The following is an 18,804-nucleotide window of genomic DNA, read 5'->3' as shown; positions in this document are numbered from 1 at the left end:
CTCAAGTAAGGAGACCAAAACTGAACACAATACTCCAGGTGTGGCCTCACTAACACCTGATACAATTGCAGCATAACCTCCCTAGTCTTAAACTCCATCCCTCTAGCAATGAAGGACAAAATTCCACTTGCCTTCTTAATCACCTGTTGCACCTGTAAACCAACTTTTTGCGACTCATGCACTAGCACACCCAGGTCTCTCTGCACAGCAGCATGTTTTAATATTTTATCATTTAAATAATAATCCCTTTTGCTTTATTCCTACCAAAATGGATAACCTCACATTTGTCAACATTGTATTCCATCTGCCAGACCCTATCCCATTCACTAAGCATATCCAAATCCCTCTGCAGACTTCCAGTACCCTCTGCACTTTTTGCTTTACCACTTATCTTAGTGTCGTCTGCAAACTTGGACACATTGCCCTTGGTCCCCAACTCCAAATCATCTATGTAAATTGTGAACAATTGTGGGCCCAACACTGATCCCTGAGGGACACCACTAGCTACTGATTGCCAACCAGAGAAACACCCATTAATCCCCACTCTTTGCTTTCTATTAATTAACCAATCCTCTATCCATGCTACTACTTTCCCCTTAATGCCATGCATCTTTATCTTATGCAGCAACCTTTTGTGTGGCACCTTGTCAAAGGCTTTCTGGAAATCCAGATATACCACATCCATTGACTCCCCATTATCTACCGCACTGTTAATGTCCTCAAAAAATTCCACTAAATTAGTTAGGCACGACCTGCCCTTTATGAACCCATGCTGCGTCTGCCCAATGGGACAATTTCCATCTAGATGCCTCGCTATTTCTTCCTTGATGATAGATTCCAGCATCTTCCCTACTTCCGAAGTTAAGCTCACTGGCCTATAATTACCCGCTTTCTGCCGACCTCCTTTTTTAAACAGTGGTGTCACGTTTGCTAATTTCCAATTCACCGGGACCACCCCAGAGTCTAGTGAATTTTGGTAAATTATCACTAATGCATTTGCAATTTCCCGAGCCATCTCTTTTAGTACTCTGGTATGCATTCCATCCGGTCCAGGAGACCTGTCTACCCCATTAGCTTGCCCATCATTACCTCCTTGGTGATAATAATCCTCTCAAGGTCCTCACCTGTCATAGCCTCATTTCCATCAGTCACTGGCATGTTATTTGTGTCTTCCACTGTGAAGACTGACCCAAAAACCTGTTCAGTTAGAATCATAGAAGTTTACAGCATGGAAACAGGCCCTTCGGCCCAACCAGTCCATGCCGCCCAGTTTTTACCATTAAGCTAGTCCCAGTTGCCCGCACTTGGCCCATAACCCTCTATACCCATCTTACCCATGTAACTATCTAAATGCTTTTTAAAAGACACAATTGTACCCGCCTCTACTACTACCTCTGGCAGCCCATTCCAGACACTCACTACCCTCTGAGTGAAGAAATTGCCCGTCTGGGCCCTTCTGAATCTCTCCCCTCTCACCTTAAACCTATGCCCTCTAGTTTTAGACTCCCCTACCTTTGGGAAAAGATGTTGACTATCTACCTTATCTATGCCCCTCATTATTTTATAGACCTCTATAAGATCACCCCTAAGCCTCCTACGCTCCAGGGAAAAAAGTCCCAGTCTATCCAGCCTCTCCTTATAACTCAAACCATCAAGTCCCGGTAACATCCTAGTAAATCGTTTCTGCACTCTTTCTAGTTTAATAATATCCTTTCTATAATAGGGTGACCAGAACTGCACACAGTATTCCAAGTGTGGCCGTACCAATGTCTTGTACAACTTCAACAAGACGTCCCAACTCCTGTATTCAATGTTCTGACCAATGAAACCAAGCATGCTGAATGCCTTCTTCACCACCCTGTCCACCTGCGACTCCACCTTCAAGGAGCTATGAAACTGTATTCCTAGATCTCTTTGTTCTATAACTCTCCCCAACGCCATACCATTAACTGAGTAGTCCTGGCCTGATTCGATCTGCCAAAATGCATCACCTCACATTTATCTAAATTAAACTCCATCTGCCATTCGTCGGCCCACTGGCCTAATTGATCAAGATCCCGTTGCAATCCTAGATAACCTTCTTCACTATCTATCCACTGTGCCACCAATCTTGGTGTCATCTGCAAACTTACTAATCATGCCTCCTAAATTCTCATCCAAATCATTAATATAAATCACAAATAACAGTGGACCCAGCACCGATCCCTGAGGCACACCACTGGTCACAGGCCTCCAGTTTGAAAAACAACCCTCTACAGCCACCCTCTGTCTTCTGTCGTCCAGCCAATTTTGAATCCAATTGCAACCTCACCCTGGATCCCGTGAGCTTTAAACTTCTGCAACAACCTACCATGCGGTGCCTTGTCAAAGGCTTTGCTGACTGCCCCGAATCAGTCCTTGCCGCTCTAAATGCTTGTAGATCCTGTCTTTCAGAATACCTCCTAGCAACTTACCTACTACAGACGTTAGGCTCACCGGTCTGTAGTTCCCAGGCTTTTCCCTGCTGCCCTTCTTAAACAAGGGCACAACATTCGCCACTCTCCAATCTTCAGGCACCTCACCTGTGGCTGCCGATGATTCAAATATCTCTGTTAGGGGACCCGCAATTTCCTCCCTAGCCTCCCTCAACATCCTGGGATACATTTCATCAGGTCCCGGGGATTTATCTACCTTGATGCGCTTTAAGACTTCCAGCACCTCCTCCTCTGTAATATGCACACTTCTCAAGACATCACTATTTATTTCCCTTAGTTTCCTAACATCCATGCCTTTCTCCACCGTGAATACCGATGAGAAATATTCATTCAGGATCTCACCCAACTCTTGTGGCTCTGCACATAGATGTCCTTGTTGATCCTTAAGAGGCCCTACTCTGTCCCTAGTTACTCTTTTCCCCTTTATGTATCTGTAGAATCTCTTTGGATTCTCCCTTGCATTATTTGCCAAAGCAATTTCATGTCTCCTTTTTGCCCTCCTGATTTCCCTCTTAACTCTATTTTGACAATCTCTATACTCTTCAAGGGATCCACTTGATCCCAGTTGCTTATGTACGTCATATGCCTCCTTCTTCTTTTTGACCAGAGTCTCAATATCTCGAGTCATCCAGGGTTCCCTACTTCTACCAGCCTTGCCCTTCACTCTAAAGGGAATGTGCTTACCCTGCACCCTGGTTAACACATTTTTAAAAGCCTCCCATTTACCAGCCGTCCCTTTGCCTGCCAACAGTCTCCCCCAATCTACCTCTGCAAGTTCCTGTCTGATACCATCAAAATTGGCCTTGCCCCAATTAAGAATTTTAACTCTTGGGCCAGACCTATCATTCTCCATAGCTATCTTAAAACATAACAAGTGACCAGTTATGGTCACTTGTCCCAAAGTGATCCCTCAGTAACACTTCTGTCACTTGCCCTTCCTTATTTCCCAAGACGAGGTCAAGTTTTGCCCCCTCTCTAGTCGGTCCATCCACATACTGAATGAGAAATTCCTCCTGAATACACTCAACAAATTTCCCTCCATCCAAGCCCCTAATGCTATGGCTGTCCCAGTCAATGTTGGGAAAGTTAAAGTCCCCTACTATTACCACCCTATTATTCTTGCAGCTATCTGTAATCTCCTTACATATTTGCTCCTCAATTTCCCGCTGACTATTTGGGGGCCTGTAGTACAGTCCTATCAAGGTGATCTCTCCCTTCTTATTTTTCAGTTCCACCCATATAGACTCAGTGGGCGAACCCTCGGAAATATCCCCTCTAAGTACTGCCGTGATGGTCTCCCTAATCAAAAACGCCACTCCCCCTCCTCTCTTACCTCCTGTTCTATCCTTTCTATAGCATCTGTACCCCGGAACATTGAGCTGACAGTCCTGCCCCTTCATGAGCCATGTTTCAGTCATGGCTATAATATCCCAGTCCCATGTGCCCATCCAAGCCCTGAGTTCATCCGCTTTGCCCGTCAGGCCCCTTGCATTGAAATAAATGCAGTTTAATGTAGACTTCCCTTGCTCTCTGCCCTGCTTTCTCGGGTCATGCTTTACACACTCTCCCTTCCTGCCTTTTGTTTCCGTCCCCACTGACTTCCTACATCGGTTCCCATCCCCCTGCCACATTAGTTTAAACCCTCCCCAACTGCACTAGCAAACACACCCCCGAGAACATTGGTTCCGGTCCCACTCGGGTGCAGACCGTCCGATTTGTACAGGTCCCACCTCCCCCAGAACCGGTCCCAATGTCACAGGAATTTGAAACCCTCCCTCTTGCACCATCTCTCAAGCCACGTATTCATCCTAGCTATCCTGTCATTCCTACTCTGACTATCACGTGGCACTGGTAGCAATCCTGAGATTACTACCTTTGAGGTCCTACTTTTTAGTTTAACTCCTAACTCCCTAAATTCAGCTTGGAGGACCTCATCCCGTTTTTTACCTAGATCGTTGGTGCCGATATGCACCACGACAGCTGGCTGTTCACCCTCTCCCTCCAGAATGCCCTGCAGCCGCTCCGAGACATCCTCTTGACCCTTGCACCAGGGAGGCAACATACCAACCTGGATTCTCGTTTGCGTCCGCAGAAACACCTGTCTATTCCCCTTACAATTGAATCCCCTATCACTATAGCTCTGCCACTCTTTTTCCCGCCCTTCTGTACAGCAGAGCCAGCCACGGTGCCATGAACCTGGCTGCTGCCACCTTCCCCTGGTGAGCCATCTCCCCCAACAGTTTCCAAAACGGTAAATCTGTTTTGGAGGGAGATGACCGCAGGGGATCCCTGCACTGCCTTCCTACTCTTCCTCTGTCTGTTGGTCACCCATTCCCTATCTGCCTCAGTAATTTTAATCTGTCGTGTGACCAACGTACTGAATGTGCTATCCACAACTTCCTCAGCATCGCGGATGCTCCAAAGTGAATCCATTCGCAGCTCCAGAGCCGTCAAGCGGTCTAACAGGAGCTGCAGTTGGACACACTTCTTGCAGATGAAGGACTCAGGGACACCAGAAGGGTCCCTGAATTGCCACATCTCACAAGAGGAGCATGACACGGTTCTGAGCTCTCCTGCCATGACTTAAACCTGAACTACACTACACAGCTAAGAGAAAGTCAAAGAGAGAAAAGTAAAATCACGTACCAGTCACAAGCCAATCACTTACCTGCTGGCTGTGATGTAATTGCTCCTGAAACTCCCTCACAGGTCTGCTTCTCTGCACCTCCTTAAGATGAGCACCAAATTCCCTTAACTAGTTAATTAATTTACCTAATCAATTGTTTTTTTTGGGGGGAAACCTCAACCCCAAACACCAAACTCCAAAAAAACACAGCCCTCAATCACCTCTTACCTAAACTCAGCCTTACCCAAACTCAGATACACTCTGTTTGCTTCCAGCACTCCATTTCTAAAGGCACTTCAGCCACACCTTTTGTATCCTTCCTGATTTACAGTCAGCCAATAGGCCTGCTCCCGGAACTGAACTCCCGAAACTATGGACTCTCTGTGAACTCCCGCTGCTTTATGGACTCTCTCTCTGTGAACTCCCGCTGCCTTATGGACTCTCTCTCTGTGAACTCCCGCTGCCTTATGGACTCTCTCTCCGTGAACTCCCGCTGCTTTATGGACTCTCTCTCCGTGAACTCCCGAAACTATGGACTCTCTGTGAACTCCCGCTGCTTTATGGATTCTCACTCTGTGAACTCCCGCTGCCTTATGGACTCCCTCTCCGTGAACTCCCGCTGCTTTATGGACTCTCTCTCCGTGAACTCCCGAAACTATGGACTCTCTGTGAACTCCCGCTGCTTTATGGACTCTCTCTGTGAACTCCCGTTCCTCAACCATTTCCTCATCTCCCATTATTAATTCTCCCTTCTCATCCTCTAAAGGACCAATATTTACCTTAGCCACTCTTTTTTGTTTTATGTATTTGTAGAAACTTTTACTATCTGTTTTTATATTCTGAACAAGTTTACTCTCAGAATCTATCTTACTCTTCTTTATAGCTTTTTTAGTAGCTTTCTGTTGCCCCCTAAAGATTTCCCAGTCCTCTAGTCTCCCACTGATCTTTGGTACTTTGTATGTTTTTTCCCTTCAATTTGATACTCTCCCTTATTTCCTTAGATATCCATGGTCGATTTTCCCTCTTTTTACCGTCCTTCCTTTTTGTTAGTATAAACCTTTGCTGAGCACTGTGAAAAATCACTTGGAAGGTTCTCCACTGTTCCTCAACTGTTTCACCATAAAGTCTTTGCTCCCAGTCTACCTTAGCTATTTCTTCTCTCATCTCCTTTGTTTAAGCACAAAACACTAGTGCTTGATTTTACCTTCTCACCCTCCATCTGTATTTTAAATTCCACCATATTGTGATCACTCCTTCCGAGAGGCTCCCTAACTATGAGATCCGCATGTTTTGGGCATGTCCGAAGCTTAGGAGATTCTGGCAAAGATTTGCGGATGTCATGTCCACAGTACTAAAGACAAGGGTGGCTCCGAGTCCAGAGGTGGCGATAATTGGAGTGTCGGAAGACCCAGGAGTCCAGGGGGCAAGAGAGGCTGATGTTTTGGCCTTTGCCTCCTTGGTAGCCCGGAGACGGATCTTATTGGACTGTAGGGTCGCGGGGCCCCCAAAATCCATTCAGATCGAAATCATTTATATAAACCACAAACAAGGACTTTATTGGACACCAACGTCCCATCAGAAAAACACCACTGGTCCATCATCCTCTGCTTCCTGCCACTTAGCCAATTCTGGATACCATGGGCTTTTAACTTTGCTATCAGTCTCCCGTGTGGGACCTTATCAAAAGCCTTGCTAGTCCAAGTCGACTACGTCAAATGCATTGGCCTCATCTATACACCTGGTTACCTCTTTGAAAAAAAATCAATCAAGTTGGTCAGACTTGACTTCCCCTTAACAAAACCATGCTGATAGTTCTTGATTAATCCCTGACTCTCCAAATCCAGATTAATTCTGTCTCACAGAATTGCTTCGAATCGTTTCCCCACCACTGAGGTTAGACTGACTGGCCTGCAGTTTCCAGGTTCATCTCCCTCCTTGAATAATGGTACCACATTGGCTATCCTCCAGTCCTCTGGCATCCCTCCTATGGCCAGAGAGGGATTTAAAATCGTCAGCGCCCCTGCTATTTCCTCCTTTGCCTCACTCAACAGCCTGGGATACATTTAAGATGGGCCTAGTGATTTGTCTACTTTAAAACCTGCCAGACCACCTCTGCTCTGTCTATATTAATCTCTTTAGTGTTATTACATTTCTTCTCCCTGATATCTATATTCACATCATCCCTCTCACTGGTGAACACTGACACAAAGTATTCAATTAGAACCCTACCTACATCCACACCCAAATTACAACTATTGCCCTTAATGGGCCAACCCTGCATATCCTTTTACTCTTAATATAAAACAATTTAGGATTTTCCTTCCTTTCATTTGCCAGTATCCTTTCATGTCCCCTTTTTGCTCTCATAATTTTATTTTTAAGTTCCCTCTTGCACATTCTATACGCCTCTGGGGCTTCTGCTGTTTTGAGCCCCCAATATCTGCCATGAGCCTCCCTTTTTCTCCTTATCCACTGCTGTATATCGCTCGATATCCAGGATTTACTGGATTTGTTGGTCCCACCTTTTTTCTTGATTGGAACATGTTGGCCCTGTACTCTCCCTATTTCCTTCTTGATTGCATCCCACTGTTCCGTCACAGATTTACCTAAAAGTATCTGCTCCAAATCAACTCTGGTCAAATCATATTGGATCTCATTAAAATTGACCCCCGGTTTAGAACTTTGATCTCATGCCCATCCTTGTCTTTTTCCATAATAATCTTGAATCTAATAGAGTTATGTTTGCTGTCTGCAAAATGCTGACACTTCAACCACTTGCCTGACTTTGTTACCCAAAGGTTTTGTTACCTAAAATTAAGTTCGGGACCACCCCTTCTCTTGTAGAACCTTCTATATACTGATTTAAAAAGTTCACCTGGAAGTATTTTAAGAATTCCACTCCCTCTAAATCTTTTGCACTATGATTACCCCAGTTAATGTTGGGGAAGTTAAAATCCTCCACTCTCATTACCCTTCCTTCTGCACTGCAGGGAATCAATGATTCTATTACTTTTACACTTCTCTGAAATTTTCCTACATATCTGCTCTTCTATTTCTCTCGGATTGTTTGGGGGCCGATAGATCACACCAAGAAATGCGATTGCTCCTTTTTGGTTGTTCAGTTCTACCCATAAGGCTTCATTTGAAGAGACTTGAGATGTTGTCTCGCCTTACTGCTGGAATGGATTCCCTGATTAAAATTTCAACACCTCCTCCTCTTTTACCTCCTTCCCTGACTAGCCTAAATATCGTATATCCTGGAATATTGAGCAGCCAATCCAGTCCCTCTCCCAAACCATGTCTCAGTGACAGCAATAGCATCATACCACCGTGTTTTAATTTGTGCCCTCAACTCATCAGGTTCCTTGTATTAAAATAATTACCATCTAATTTTGCCAACCTCCCTTGTGACTTAACTGGTCTCGGAAATTCTATGCCTTCCTGACTCACTTGATAACTCTTTTAATTTTGGGTGTGCATCTCCCCATGCTGAACCTTCTCTCAGGATCCCAGGACCCTGCCAAGTTAGTTTAAACCCTCCCCAACAGCATTAGCCAACCTCCCTGCAAGGATGCTGGTCGCATTTTGGTTCAGGTGCAACCTGCCCGCTTTGTATAGATCCCACCACCACCCCCCAAAACAGTCCTAATGTCCCAGACATCAAAACCCTTCTTTCCTGCAACATCTCTCCAGCCGCTCGTACTTCTGGACTAATTTCCTATTTATATACTGATCATCAATATTCCATCTTTTCTAAATTCAGAACAAAGAACAATACAGCACAGGAAGAGGCCCTTCGGCCCTCCAAGCCTGTACCGGTCAGGATACCAACCTTTGCCAAAACTCTCAGCACTTCCTTGCGCCATATCCCTCTATACCCATCCTATCCATGTGTTTTAATCTACCTGCTTTCACAACCTCCCCTGGCAACATGTTCCAGGCACTCACCAGCTTCTGTGTAAAAAAACCTGCCTCACACATCTCCTCTAAACTTTGCCTCACGGACCTTAAACTATACCCCCTGGTGACTGACCCCTCCACCCTGGAGTGTCTGCCCATCCACTCTATCCATATCCCTCATAATCTTGTAGACCTCAACCTCCGTCTTTCTAATGAAAACAGTCCCAAGTCTATTCAGCCTCTCCGCATAGCTAACACCCTCCAGATCAGGCAACATCCTGGTAAACCTCCTCTTCACCCTCTCCAGAACCTCCGCATCCTCTAGTAGTGTGGCAGCTAGAATTGTGCGCAATATTCCAAGTGCGGCCTTACCAAGGTTCTGTACAACTACAGCACCACTTGCCAGTTTTTATACTCGATGCCCCATCCAATAAAGGCAAGCATTCTGTATACTTGACTACCTTGTCCACTTGTGTTGCCACTTTCAAAGATCCGTGGACCTGCACGCCCAGATCTCTCTGACTTTCTATATTCCTGAGAGTTTTGCCATTTGGTATATTTCACCTCTTATGTTAGACCTACCAAAATGCATTACCTCACATTTGTCTGGATTAAACTCCATTTGTCATTTCTCTGCCCCAGTCTCCAATCTATGTCCTGCTGTATCCTCTTACAATCCTCAACACTACCTGCCACTCTACCAACCTTGGTGTCATCCAAAAACTTACTAATCAGACCAGCTACGTTTTCCTCCAAATCATTTATGAATACTACAAACAATGATTTCACCTTTAGATTTTTAATTTTTTATTGTATTGAAATTTCACCATCTGTCATGGAGGGATTTGAACCTGAAGCATTACCCTGGGTCCAAAAGAGAAAATGCTGGAACATCTCAGCAGGTCTGGCAGCATCTGTCGGGAAAGAAAAGGGCCAATGTTTCGAGTCCAGGTGACTCTTTGTCAAAGCTAAAATGCATAGAAAATGGGAGATGCTTGTACTGTGGGGTGAGGGAATGAAAGATGAGTCACAGCCACAGAAACCAAGGGCAAAGAGTGCTGATAGCCACAGAAACCAACGGAAAGAGTGCGAATGGCAGTCCCAGAGAGAATAAAAGGTGTGAAGGCCAAACAGCAGTGAAACTAACATCAGAGGGTAAGCTGTGACAGATATAAGGGGGAAGGGAGAAGCAATAGACCAAACTGAAAGAAGTGGAAGTGAAACGCTGCTTAACCTGGATGAGTGTTTTGGCTTTGACAAAGGTGATCTGGACTCAAAACGTTAGCTCTTTTGTCTCCCTACAGATGCTGCCAGACCTGCTGAGATTTTGCAGCATTTTCTCTTTCGGTTTCAGATTCCAGCATCCACAGTAATTTGCTTTTATCCAGCTGGGTCTCTGGATTACTAATTCACTGACAATACCACTACACCATTGCTTCCCTGTATAGTATTTATCCCTCCACCATCACCCATAAAAAAAACAATGTGATCGTTACCACACTATTTCTTGTGGGCTCTTACTGTGCAGAAAGTGGCTCCAACATCTCCGATAACACAACAATGACTACATTTCAAATGTACTTCACTGTCTGTAAAGTGCTTGGGGCTTGCTGAGGCTGTAGATGCTATAGAAAGACAAGTTCTTTATTTTACAATTACAGGAACACAGGAATATAGTGTTGCAGGTGGTTATAGAAATCCGCATCCTGTAATGATATGTATAGTGCCAGTGTGGTACAGGGTTAACATCTGAAACTATGCTTAAATCAAACACTAGATGGCGTTACTAATTCACTGTATATAAGATAGCATCTCTAGGAATTCTGGGAGAAGCTGAAGAGAACATGATGAGAGCAGAGAGAGAATTGAATGTAGAGATATAGCACGAGGTCAAGTCGTAGTGTAGTTTAATCGTTAGATTGGATATTGATCACTGTACTACAGATTCAGTATTACTAGTTTAGTATCTGTTACTCAGTAAAGTGTGCAAACCTAATCAAAGTTAGTACTGTAAAATAAATTTGTTTTGATTCAAACTTATGTTCATATTCTTTGTCAACACTACATATCTGGCTATCTTGGAGGAAAAGGCAAGGAATATAACACATCCAACATAGTAGGACTGCAAATCTGAAATATTGATCATCCATTCAACTTAGCACAGAATTACACGCTTATAAAACATCTCTGGTTCGTAGGAACCTGTTTCGCCATTCATTACAATCTGGCCTGATTGGAGTCTTTTCGTAAATGCTTCCCACATCCCTCAAAACCTGGTCTAATCCCAGCCTTAAATATATTCAACGATGGAGCATCCACAACATTTTGGGGTGAAGAATTCCAAAGATTCGTAACCCAAGGAATTTTTCCTCACCTCAGTTCTAAACAATCAGCACCTTATCCTGAGACTGTGCCTTATTTAAGATTCCTCGACCAGCGGAAACAATCTCTCTTCATCCACCCTATCAAACCCCTTCAGAATTGGGTATATTTCAATAGGATCGCCTCGCATTCTACTAAACTCCAGAAAATATCAACCCAATTTACTCAGCCTCTCATTATAGAGAAACCCCTCAGCGCAGGTAACAATCCAGTGAATCTTCACTGTTCCACCTCTAATGTGAGTATACCCTTTCTTAAATGTAGAGACTAGAACAGCATTCCAGATGTAGTCTCACCAAAACCCTGCACAATTGTAGCAAGACATCTTTAACCATGCACTCTAATTTCTTTGCTCATTCTTAGAAGGCATTGCTCAGGTACCTTCATTAACCACCAAAGTGCTCGTGGTGAAGGTGCTTCCAGTGTGTCGTACAGAGATTTTCAGGACTCTCATCTGACAATGATAAAAGAATGACAATCTGGCCAGATTCTGCTCCTGTTAAGCCAGTTAGCAGTTAACGTGACTCTATCAATAAGCCACTGTGCTTTCCTTCCAGGAATTTCCTGCAAGTACAAGGTGAGTTCAGAGCAGCAACACTATTCCTTAAAGATTTTCTGTCACTGGGAAGGTGGGAAATTCATTATTTAAGACACCAGAAACCGGGTGGCAGAGTGATGCAGTGGTTAGCACTGCTGCCTCACCCAGGGTCGATCCCGGTCTGGGTCACTGTCCATGTGGAGTTTGCAGTCTCCCCGTGTTTGCGTGGGTTTCGCTCCCACAACCCAAAGATGCGCAGGGTAGGTGGATTGGTCATGCTAAATTGCCCCTTAATTAGAAAAAAATGAATTGGATACTCTAAATTTATTTGAATAAAGGGCAGTACCAGTGAAAGGGAACCACATGCTTAAATAAAGCAGCCAACAGCGGTGGCCAAGACATCTGATAGTACAGTTGCTTCAGTCTGACATAAGTTTTTGTTCTGAACACACAACCTTTACCTCAGAACATGCAAAAGACATGTTGAAGCTTTTTATTTTGTGGGCTCCTGGCTACCCTGATCAGGTCATTTTGTGTTGTATATAATGCATACTTATGAAGGGGCACGAGGCCATCGCTTTAGGCTCTGAAAAGTGCCCAGTCGATCTCAAATTATCCTGGAAGGGCAAGGTATCACAAAAGTACGAGCGAAAGGTGAAGCTAGCTGTTTCACGCTGTCACTATGCAGTAGCAATTTAAGTGGTATTCACCACAATAGGATGCCGCCTTCAGACCAAAAAGACATTTTGCCAATCACACAAATGAGTAATATGGCACATAGATTATCATAGATTATCATAGAATTTACAGTGCAGAAGGAGGCCATTCGGCCCATCGAGTCTGCACCGGCTCTTGGAAAGAGCACCCCACCCAAGGTCAACAGCTCGACCCCATCCCCATAACCCAGTAATCCCACCCAACACAAAGGGCAATTTTGGACACTAAGGGCAATTTATCATGGCCAATCCACCTAACCTGCACATCTTTGGACTGTGGGAGGAAACCGGAGCACCCGGAGGAAACCCACGCACACACGGGGAGGATGTGCAGACTCCGCACAGACAGTGACCCAAGCCGGAATCGAACCTGGGACCCTGGAGTTGTGAAGCAATTGTGCTAACCACTATGCTACCGTGCTGCCCCTGAATCATGAATTTCAGAGCTCGGTATGTAGGCCCAATGACTGATGAATCGCAATAAATCAGCATGTCCCAGCTGCTGTTCACAACAGGCAAGGTACAGACAGTACCCAACTAGCACGGGCAGCACGGTAGCACAAGTGATTAGCACTGTGGCTTCACAGCGCCAGGGTCCCAGGTTCGATTCCCCGCTGGGTCACTGTCTGTGCGGAGTTTGCACGTTCTCCCCGTGTCCGCGTGGGTTTCCTCCGGGTGCTCCGGTTTCCTCCCACAGTCCAAAGACGTGCAGGTTAGGTGGATTGGCCATGCTAAATTACCCGTAGTGTCCATAAGGGTTGGGAGGGGTTATTGGGTGGAAGTGAGGGATTAATGTGGGTCGGTGCAGACTCGATGGGCCGAATGGCCTCCTTCTGCACTGTATGTTCTATGTAATGTAAAAAGCTCAAGCTTGAAAGCTCAAAACATAAGTGTCCAACATTAAATATGATTCCACAATTGAACAACATTAACTTAATAATCAGTGTGCTTCCAATCAATTTAAGATTGTCAGTCAGGCTCACGGTGTAGTGCATTTGCATGTAATTCATTCCCCAAGCAATGCCTTGACCAACCAAGCTGCCTGGATTAAATTTCAAACAATACCTGGCAGTTGTGTGTCAGTCACCATCAGCTAATGCATTCTCCATGGCAACGTCTCTATCAGAGTCCACTTGCCAACCAATCAGCATTCTTTTCTCATACAATATAAATTATTGATTTCCCGCGATACTGGGATTCTTGCGAAGTGCCCTGATGAATGCAAGATGAAAAGCTTTGACATGTCTCTTTAGTCAGCAATACTCTTTACTTTCTTCGATTAACTGGTAACATTTCCAAATTCAACAAGCCAACTAATGTATCACAATTTCCTTGCTTTTTTTTTCTTTTAGGTAGAAGCCACCGGTCTCATTTCAATCTCTTATTGTCCATTCCCGATTCTCCATCCCTTGACCTGTTGCATATATCACTTCCGTGTGGAAAGGAAGCAAAATATTCTTTTGGGAATTTTGCCAAGTTTGTATTGTCACTTACCACTGATCCATTTTAAAACCAAATCAGCATCATCAATTCATTTACAGAGAGTTGTCGGCTGGTCTGATTCGCTGTTCGCCTTGGAATACTGGCCAGGATAGTGATCTTTAGGTGGTGAGTTGGACAATTTCATCTGCCTGCCCACATAAATAATCTTAATCCCTTTCCGCATCCTTGGTTCTCACTGCACTGCAGAATCATCCACAAACTGCTTCTCAACAATACTGAGAGAGAACATCACTGCTGCCAGAGTTTAGGACAAGACCCACCACCGTCACAGAGTATCCAGGGATGGGTTGTAAATGCAAAGTCACCACACACTGGGAAAAAATACAAACAATGAGGAAGAGATGGTGAGCATGTTCCAACAGTAATTCCATGTTTTCAGATGTTTCGCAGCAACTAATCCTCATGTGAAGAACTGAGTGTTTGAATCCCTCAAGTCCTCCCTTTTCAAAAGAGAATTGGTGGAAGAAATGACCACAACAAATAGTAAATGCTTACCTTCCCTGTTGCAGATTCACCATCATAAAACAGATAATGTTTCTCTATTTTGCCATCTTCACTTTTAATCTCTGCTGTTTTCCTGGTGTCTGCATCATTGAGAACAATATTGATGTCACACACTGGAGTAAACAAACCGCCCAAGAAACTCTGGGGAAGACAGGAGAGACAAAAAACTATAACCACAATCTATGAATCAATAGTGAACAGTTGCACAAAGAATGCAAACTCCCACCATCTCAAATGCATTGATTTGTTTTTTATTAGTTTGTAGGATGATTAGTAGGCAGCACGGTGGCACAGTGGGCAGCACTGCTTCCTCACAGCTCCAGGGACCCAGGTTCAATTCCCGTCTCGGGTGACTGTCTGTGTGGAGTTTGCACTTCCTCCCCATGTCTGCGTGGGTTTCCTCCGGATGCTCCGCTTTCCTCCCGCAATCTAAAGATGTGGTTAGGTGGATTGGCTTTGCTAAATTTCTTCTTCGTGTTCGAAAGGTTAGGTGGGGGTCATTGAGTTACGGGGATAAGGTGGAGGCGTGGGCTTAAGTAGGGTGCTCTTTCCAAGGTTCGGTGCACTCGATGGGCCGAATGGCCTCCTTCTGCACTGTAAATTCTTTGAACAATGTCAATGGCATAATGCAAATTCCAAACCAATCAAGAATCATAACATTTAGTGGGTGAGCTGACTTTTTAAACTGCTGCAGCCAATGTGGATTACAGTTTTTCTGGGGGTTTGATACAACTGAGTGACTTGTTAGGCCAGAGGACAGTTAAGAGTCAACCACACTGACCTGGGTCTGCAGTCAGACTTCTTCCCGAAAGGGTGTTTTCAGGACATGATCACAAATGCTTTTGCAATCTGTGTGGCTGTTAAGCAGCCTGATCGGTAGCTTTGATAAATAACACATGTGCAGCGGTGCAAAAATAGTTAAAGGGACTGCGCACAACTAAATTTTAAAGAGAACATTGATTTATCATCCCTAAAACTAGACATATTTATATAAAATGAATTCAAGTTCCTCAACTGCCATGTGTGACTTTAACTTGAGTCTTCTGTTAGCCTTTGATGTCTTAATTGGTTAATAAAAGCTGAAGAGCGAGTTATCTCCAAGCCCAACACTTATGCTGTTGTTAAAAGATGACCCCTGTTTTCAGGAATACTTTAGGGCAATTTGCTACTTCAGCTGTTAATCTATTCAGTTTGCCCATTGTGGCCCAAGGACGGAATATAAAATGGAAGATCTTCTCTCTACAGAACACAATGTGGCAGGAAATTCTTTACTCAGGATTCACAAAGTATATTGCCTATCAAGACAAGCCTATCAAAAGTATCTCCTTTTGCATGTCCTTAATCCGGAAAAATATAAGGTAATGCATTTTGGTCGAACATATACCGTAAATGGCAAAACTCTTGGGAATATAGAAAGTCAGGGCAGCACGGTGGTGTAGTGGTTAGCACTGCTACCTCACGGCGCCGAGATCCCAGGTTCGATCCCGGCTCTGGGTCACTGTCCGTCTGGAGTTTACACATTCTCCCAGTGTTTGCGTGGGTTTCGCCCCCACAACACAAAGAATCGTAGGGTAGGTGGATTTGCCACGCTAAATTGCCCCTTAATTGGAAAAATGAATTGGGTACTTCAATTTTTTTTTAAAGAGTAATACAGAAAGTCAGAGATCTGGGCATACAGGTCCACAGATCTTTGAAGGTGGCAACACAAGTGGACAAAGTAGTCAAGAAAGCACACAGAATGCTTGCCTTCATTAGACGGGGGCATCGAGCATAAAAACTGGCAAGTCATGCTACAGTTGTATAGAACCTTAGTAACGCCACACTTGGGATATTGCACACAATTCTGGTCGCTACACTACCAGAAGGATGTGGAGGCTTTGGAGAGGGTGCAGAGGAGGTTTACCTGCAGGCGGGAGGGATTCAGATTTCTGGATAACTGGGGCTCTTTCTGGGGAAGGTGGGACCTCTACAGACAGGATGGTCTACATCTGAACACGAGGGGCACAAATATCCTTTGGGGGGGGGGGGGGGGGGGGGGGGGAGGGGATTTGTTAGTGCTCTTTAGGGGGGGTTTAAACTAATGCAGCAGGGGCATGGGAACCTGGATTGTAGTTTTAGGGTAAGGGAGAATGAGAGTATAGAGGTCAGGAGCACAGATTTGACGTCGCAGGAGGGGGCCAGTGTTCAGGTAGGTGGTTTGAAGTGTGTCTACTTCAATGCCAGGAGTATACGAAATAAGGTAGGGGAACTGGCAGCATAGGTTGGTACCTGGGACTTCGATGTTGTGGCCATTTCGGAGACATGGATAGAGCAGGGACAGGAATGGATGTTGCAGGTTCCGGGGTTTAGGTGTTTTAGTAAGCTCAGAGAAGGAGGCAAAAGAGGGGGAGGTGTGGCGCTGCTAGTCAAGAGCAGTATTACGGTGGCGGAGAGGATGCTAGATGGGGACTCATCTTCCGAGGTAGTATGGGCTGAGGTTAGAAACAGGAAAGGAGAGGTCACCCTGTTGGGAGTTTTCTATCGGCCTCCAAATAGTTCTAGGGATGTAGAGGAAAGGATGGCGAGGATGATCCTGGATAAGAGCGAAAGTAACAGGGTAGTTATTATGGGAGACTTTAACTTTCCAAATATTGACTGGAAAAGATATAGTTCGAGTACATTAGATGGGTCGTTTTTTGTACAGTGTGTGCAGGAGGGTTTCCTGACACAATATGTTGACAGGCCAACAAGAGGCGAGGCCACGTTGGATTTGGTTTTGGGTAATGAACCAGGCCAGGTGTTGGATTTGGAGGTAGGAGAGCACTTTGGGGACAGTGACCACAATTCGGTGACGTTTATGTTAATGATGGAAAGGGATAAGTATACACCGCAGGGCAAGAGTTATAGCTGGGGGAAGGGCAATTATGATGCCATTAGACGTGACTTGGGGGGGATAAGGTGGAGAAGTAGGCTGCAAGTGTTGGGCACACTGGATAAGTGGAGCTTGTTCAAGGATCAGCTACTGTGTGTTCTTGATAAGTATGTACCGGTCAGGCAGGGAGGAAGGCGTAGAGCGAGGGAACCGTGGTTTACCAAAGAAGTGGAATCTCTTGTTAAGAGGAAGAAGGAGGCCTATGTGAAGATGAGGTGTGAAGTTTCAGTTGGGGCGATGGATAGTTACAAGGTAGCGAGGAAGGATCTAAAGAGAGAGCTAAGACGAGCAAGGAGGGGACATGAGAAGTATTTGGCAGGTAGGATCAAGGAAAACCCAAAAGCTTTCTATAGGTATGTCAGGAATAAGCGAATGACGAGGGAAAGAGTAGGACCAGTCAAGGACAGGGATGGGAAGTTGTGTGTGGAGTCTGAAGAGATAGGCGAGATACTAAATGAATATTTTTCGTCAGTATTCACTCAGGAAAAAGATAATGTTGTGGAGGAGAATGCTGAGACCCAGGCTATTAGAATAGATGGCATTGAGGTACGTAGGGAAGAGGTGTTGGCAATTCTGGACAGGCTGAAAATAGATAAGTCCCCGGGGCCTGATGGAATTTATCCAAGGATTCTCTGGGAGGCCAGGGAAGAGATTGCTGGACCTTTGGCTTTGATTTTTGTCATCATTGGCTACAGGAATAGTGCCAGAGGACTGGAGGATAGCAAATGTGGTCCCTTTGTTCAAAAAGGGGAGCAGAGACAACCCCGGCAACTATAGACCGGTGAGCCTCACGTCTGTAGTGGGTAAAGTCTTGGAGGGGATTATAAGAGACAAGATTTATAATCATCTAGATAGGAATAATATGATCAGGAATAGTCAGCATGGCTTTGTGAAGGGTAGGTCATGCCTCACAAACCTTATCGAGTTCTTTGAGAAGGTGACTGAACAGGTAGACGAGGGTAGAGCAGTTGATGTGGTGTATATGGATTTCAGCAAAGCGTTTGATAAGGTTCCCCACGGTAGGCTATTGCAGAAAATACGGAGGCTGGGGATTGAGGGTGATTTAGAGATGTGGATCAGAAATTGGCTAGCTGAAAGACAGAGGGTGGTGGTTGATGGGAAATGTTCAGAATGGAGTTCAGTTACAAGTGGAGTACCACAAGGATCTGTTCTGGGGCCGTTGCTGTTTGTCATTTTTATCAATGACCTAGAGGAAGGCGCAGAAGGGTGGGTGAGTAAATTTGCAGACG

At 44.9% G+C, this 18,804-nt stretch overlaps 1 protein-coding gene across 3 annotated transcripts in view; it reads right to left on the bottom strand.

The window, feature by feature from the left end:
• The window catches only part of LOC140392953 (vacuolar protein sorting-associated protein 26A), a 227,180-nt gene that overhangs the window by 154,831 nt on the left and 53,545 nt on the right, over positions 1 to 18,804 (bottom strand). For 2 of the 3 annotated variants that reach the window (XM_072478758.1, XM_072478760.1), the window contains exon 2: positions 14,635 to 14,784. The exons of the other annotated variant lie outside the window; for it this stretch is intronic. In XM_072478758.1, coding sequence (XP_072334859.1) covers positions 14,635 to 14,784 — 150 coding nt within the window. The remainder of the gene's footprint in view (positions 1 to 14,634; positions 14,785 to 18,804) is intronic. 3 annotated transcript variants of the gene reach the window in all.

The sequence above is a fragment of the Scyliorhinus torazame genome, chromosome 16 (assembly GCF_047496885.1).
Source record: "Scyliorhinus torazame isolate Kashiwa2021f chromosome 16, sScyTor2.1, whole genome shotgun sequence".
In the NCBI taxonomy this organism is placed as follows: Eukaryota; Metazoa; Chordata; class Chondrichthyes; order Carcharhiniformes; family Scyliorhinidae; genus Scyliorhinus; species Scyliorhinus torazame.
The sequence above is the reverse complement of the archived record's forward strand: the minus strand, read 5'-3'. Positions and strand labels throughout refer to the sequence as shown.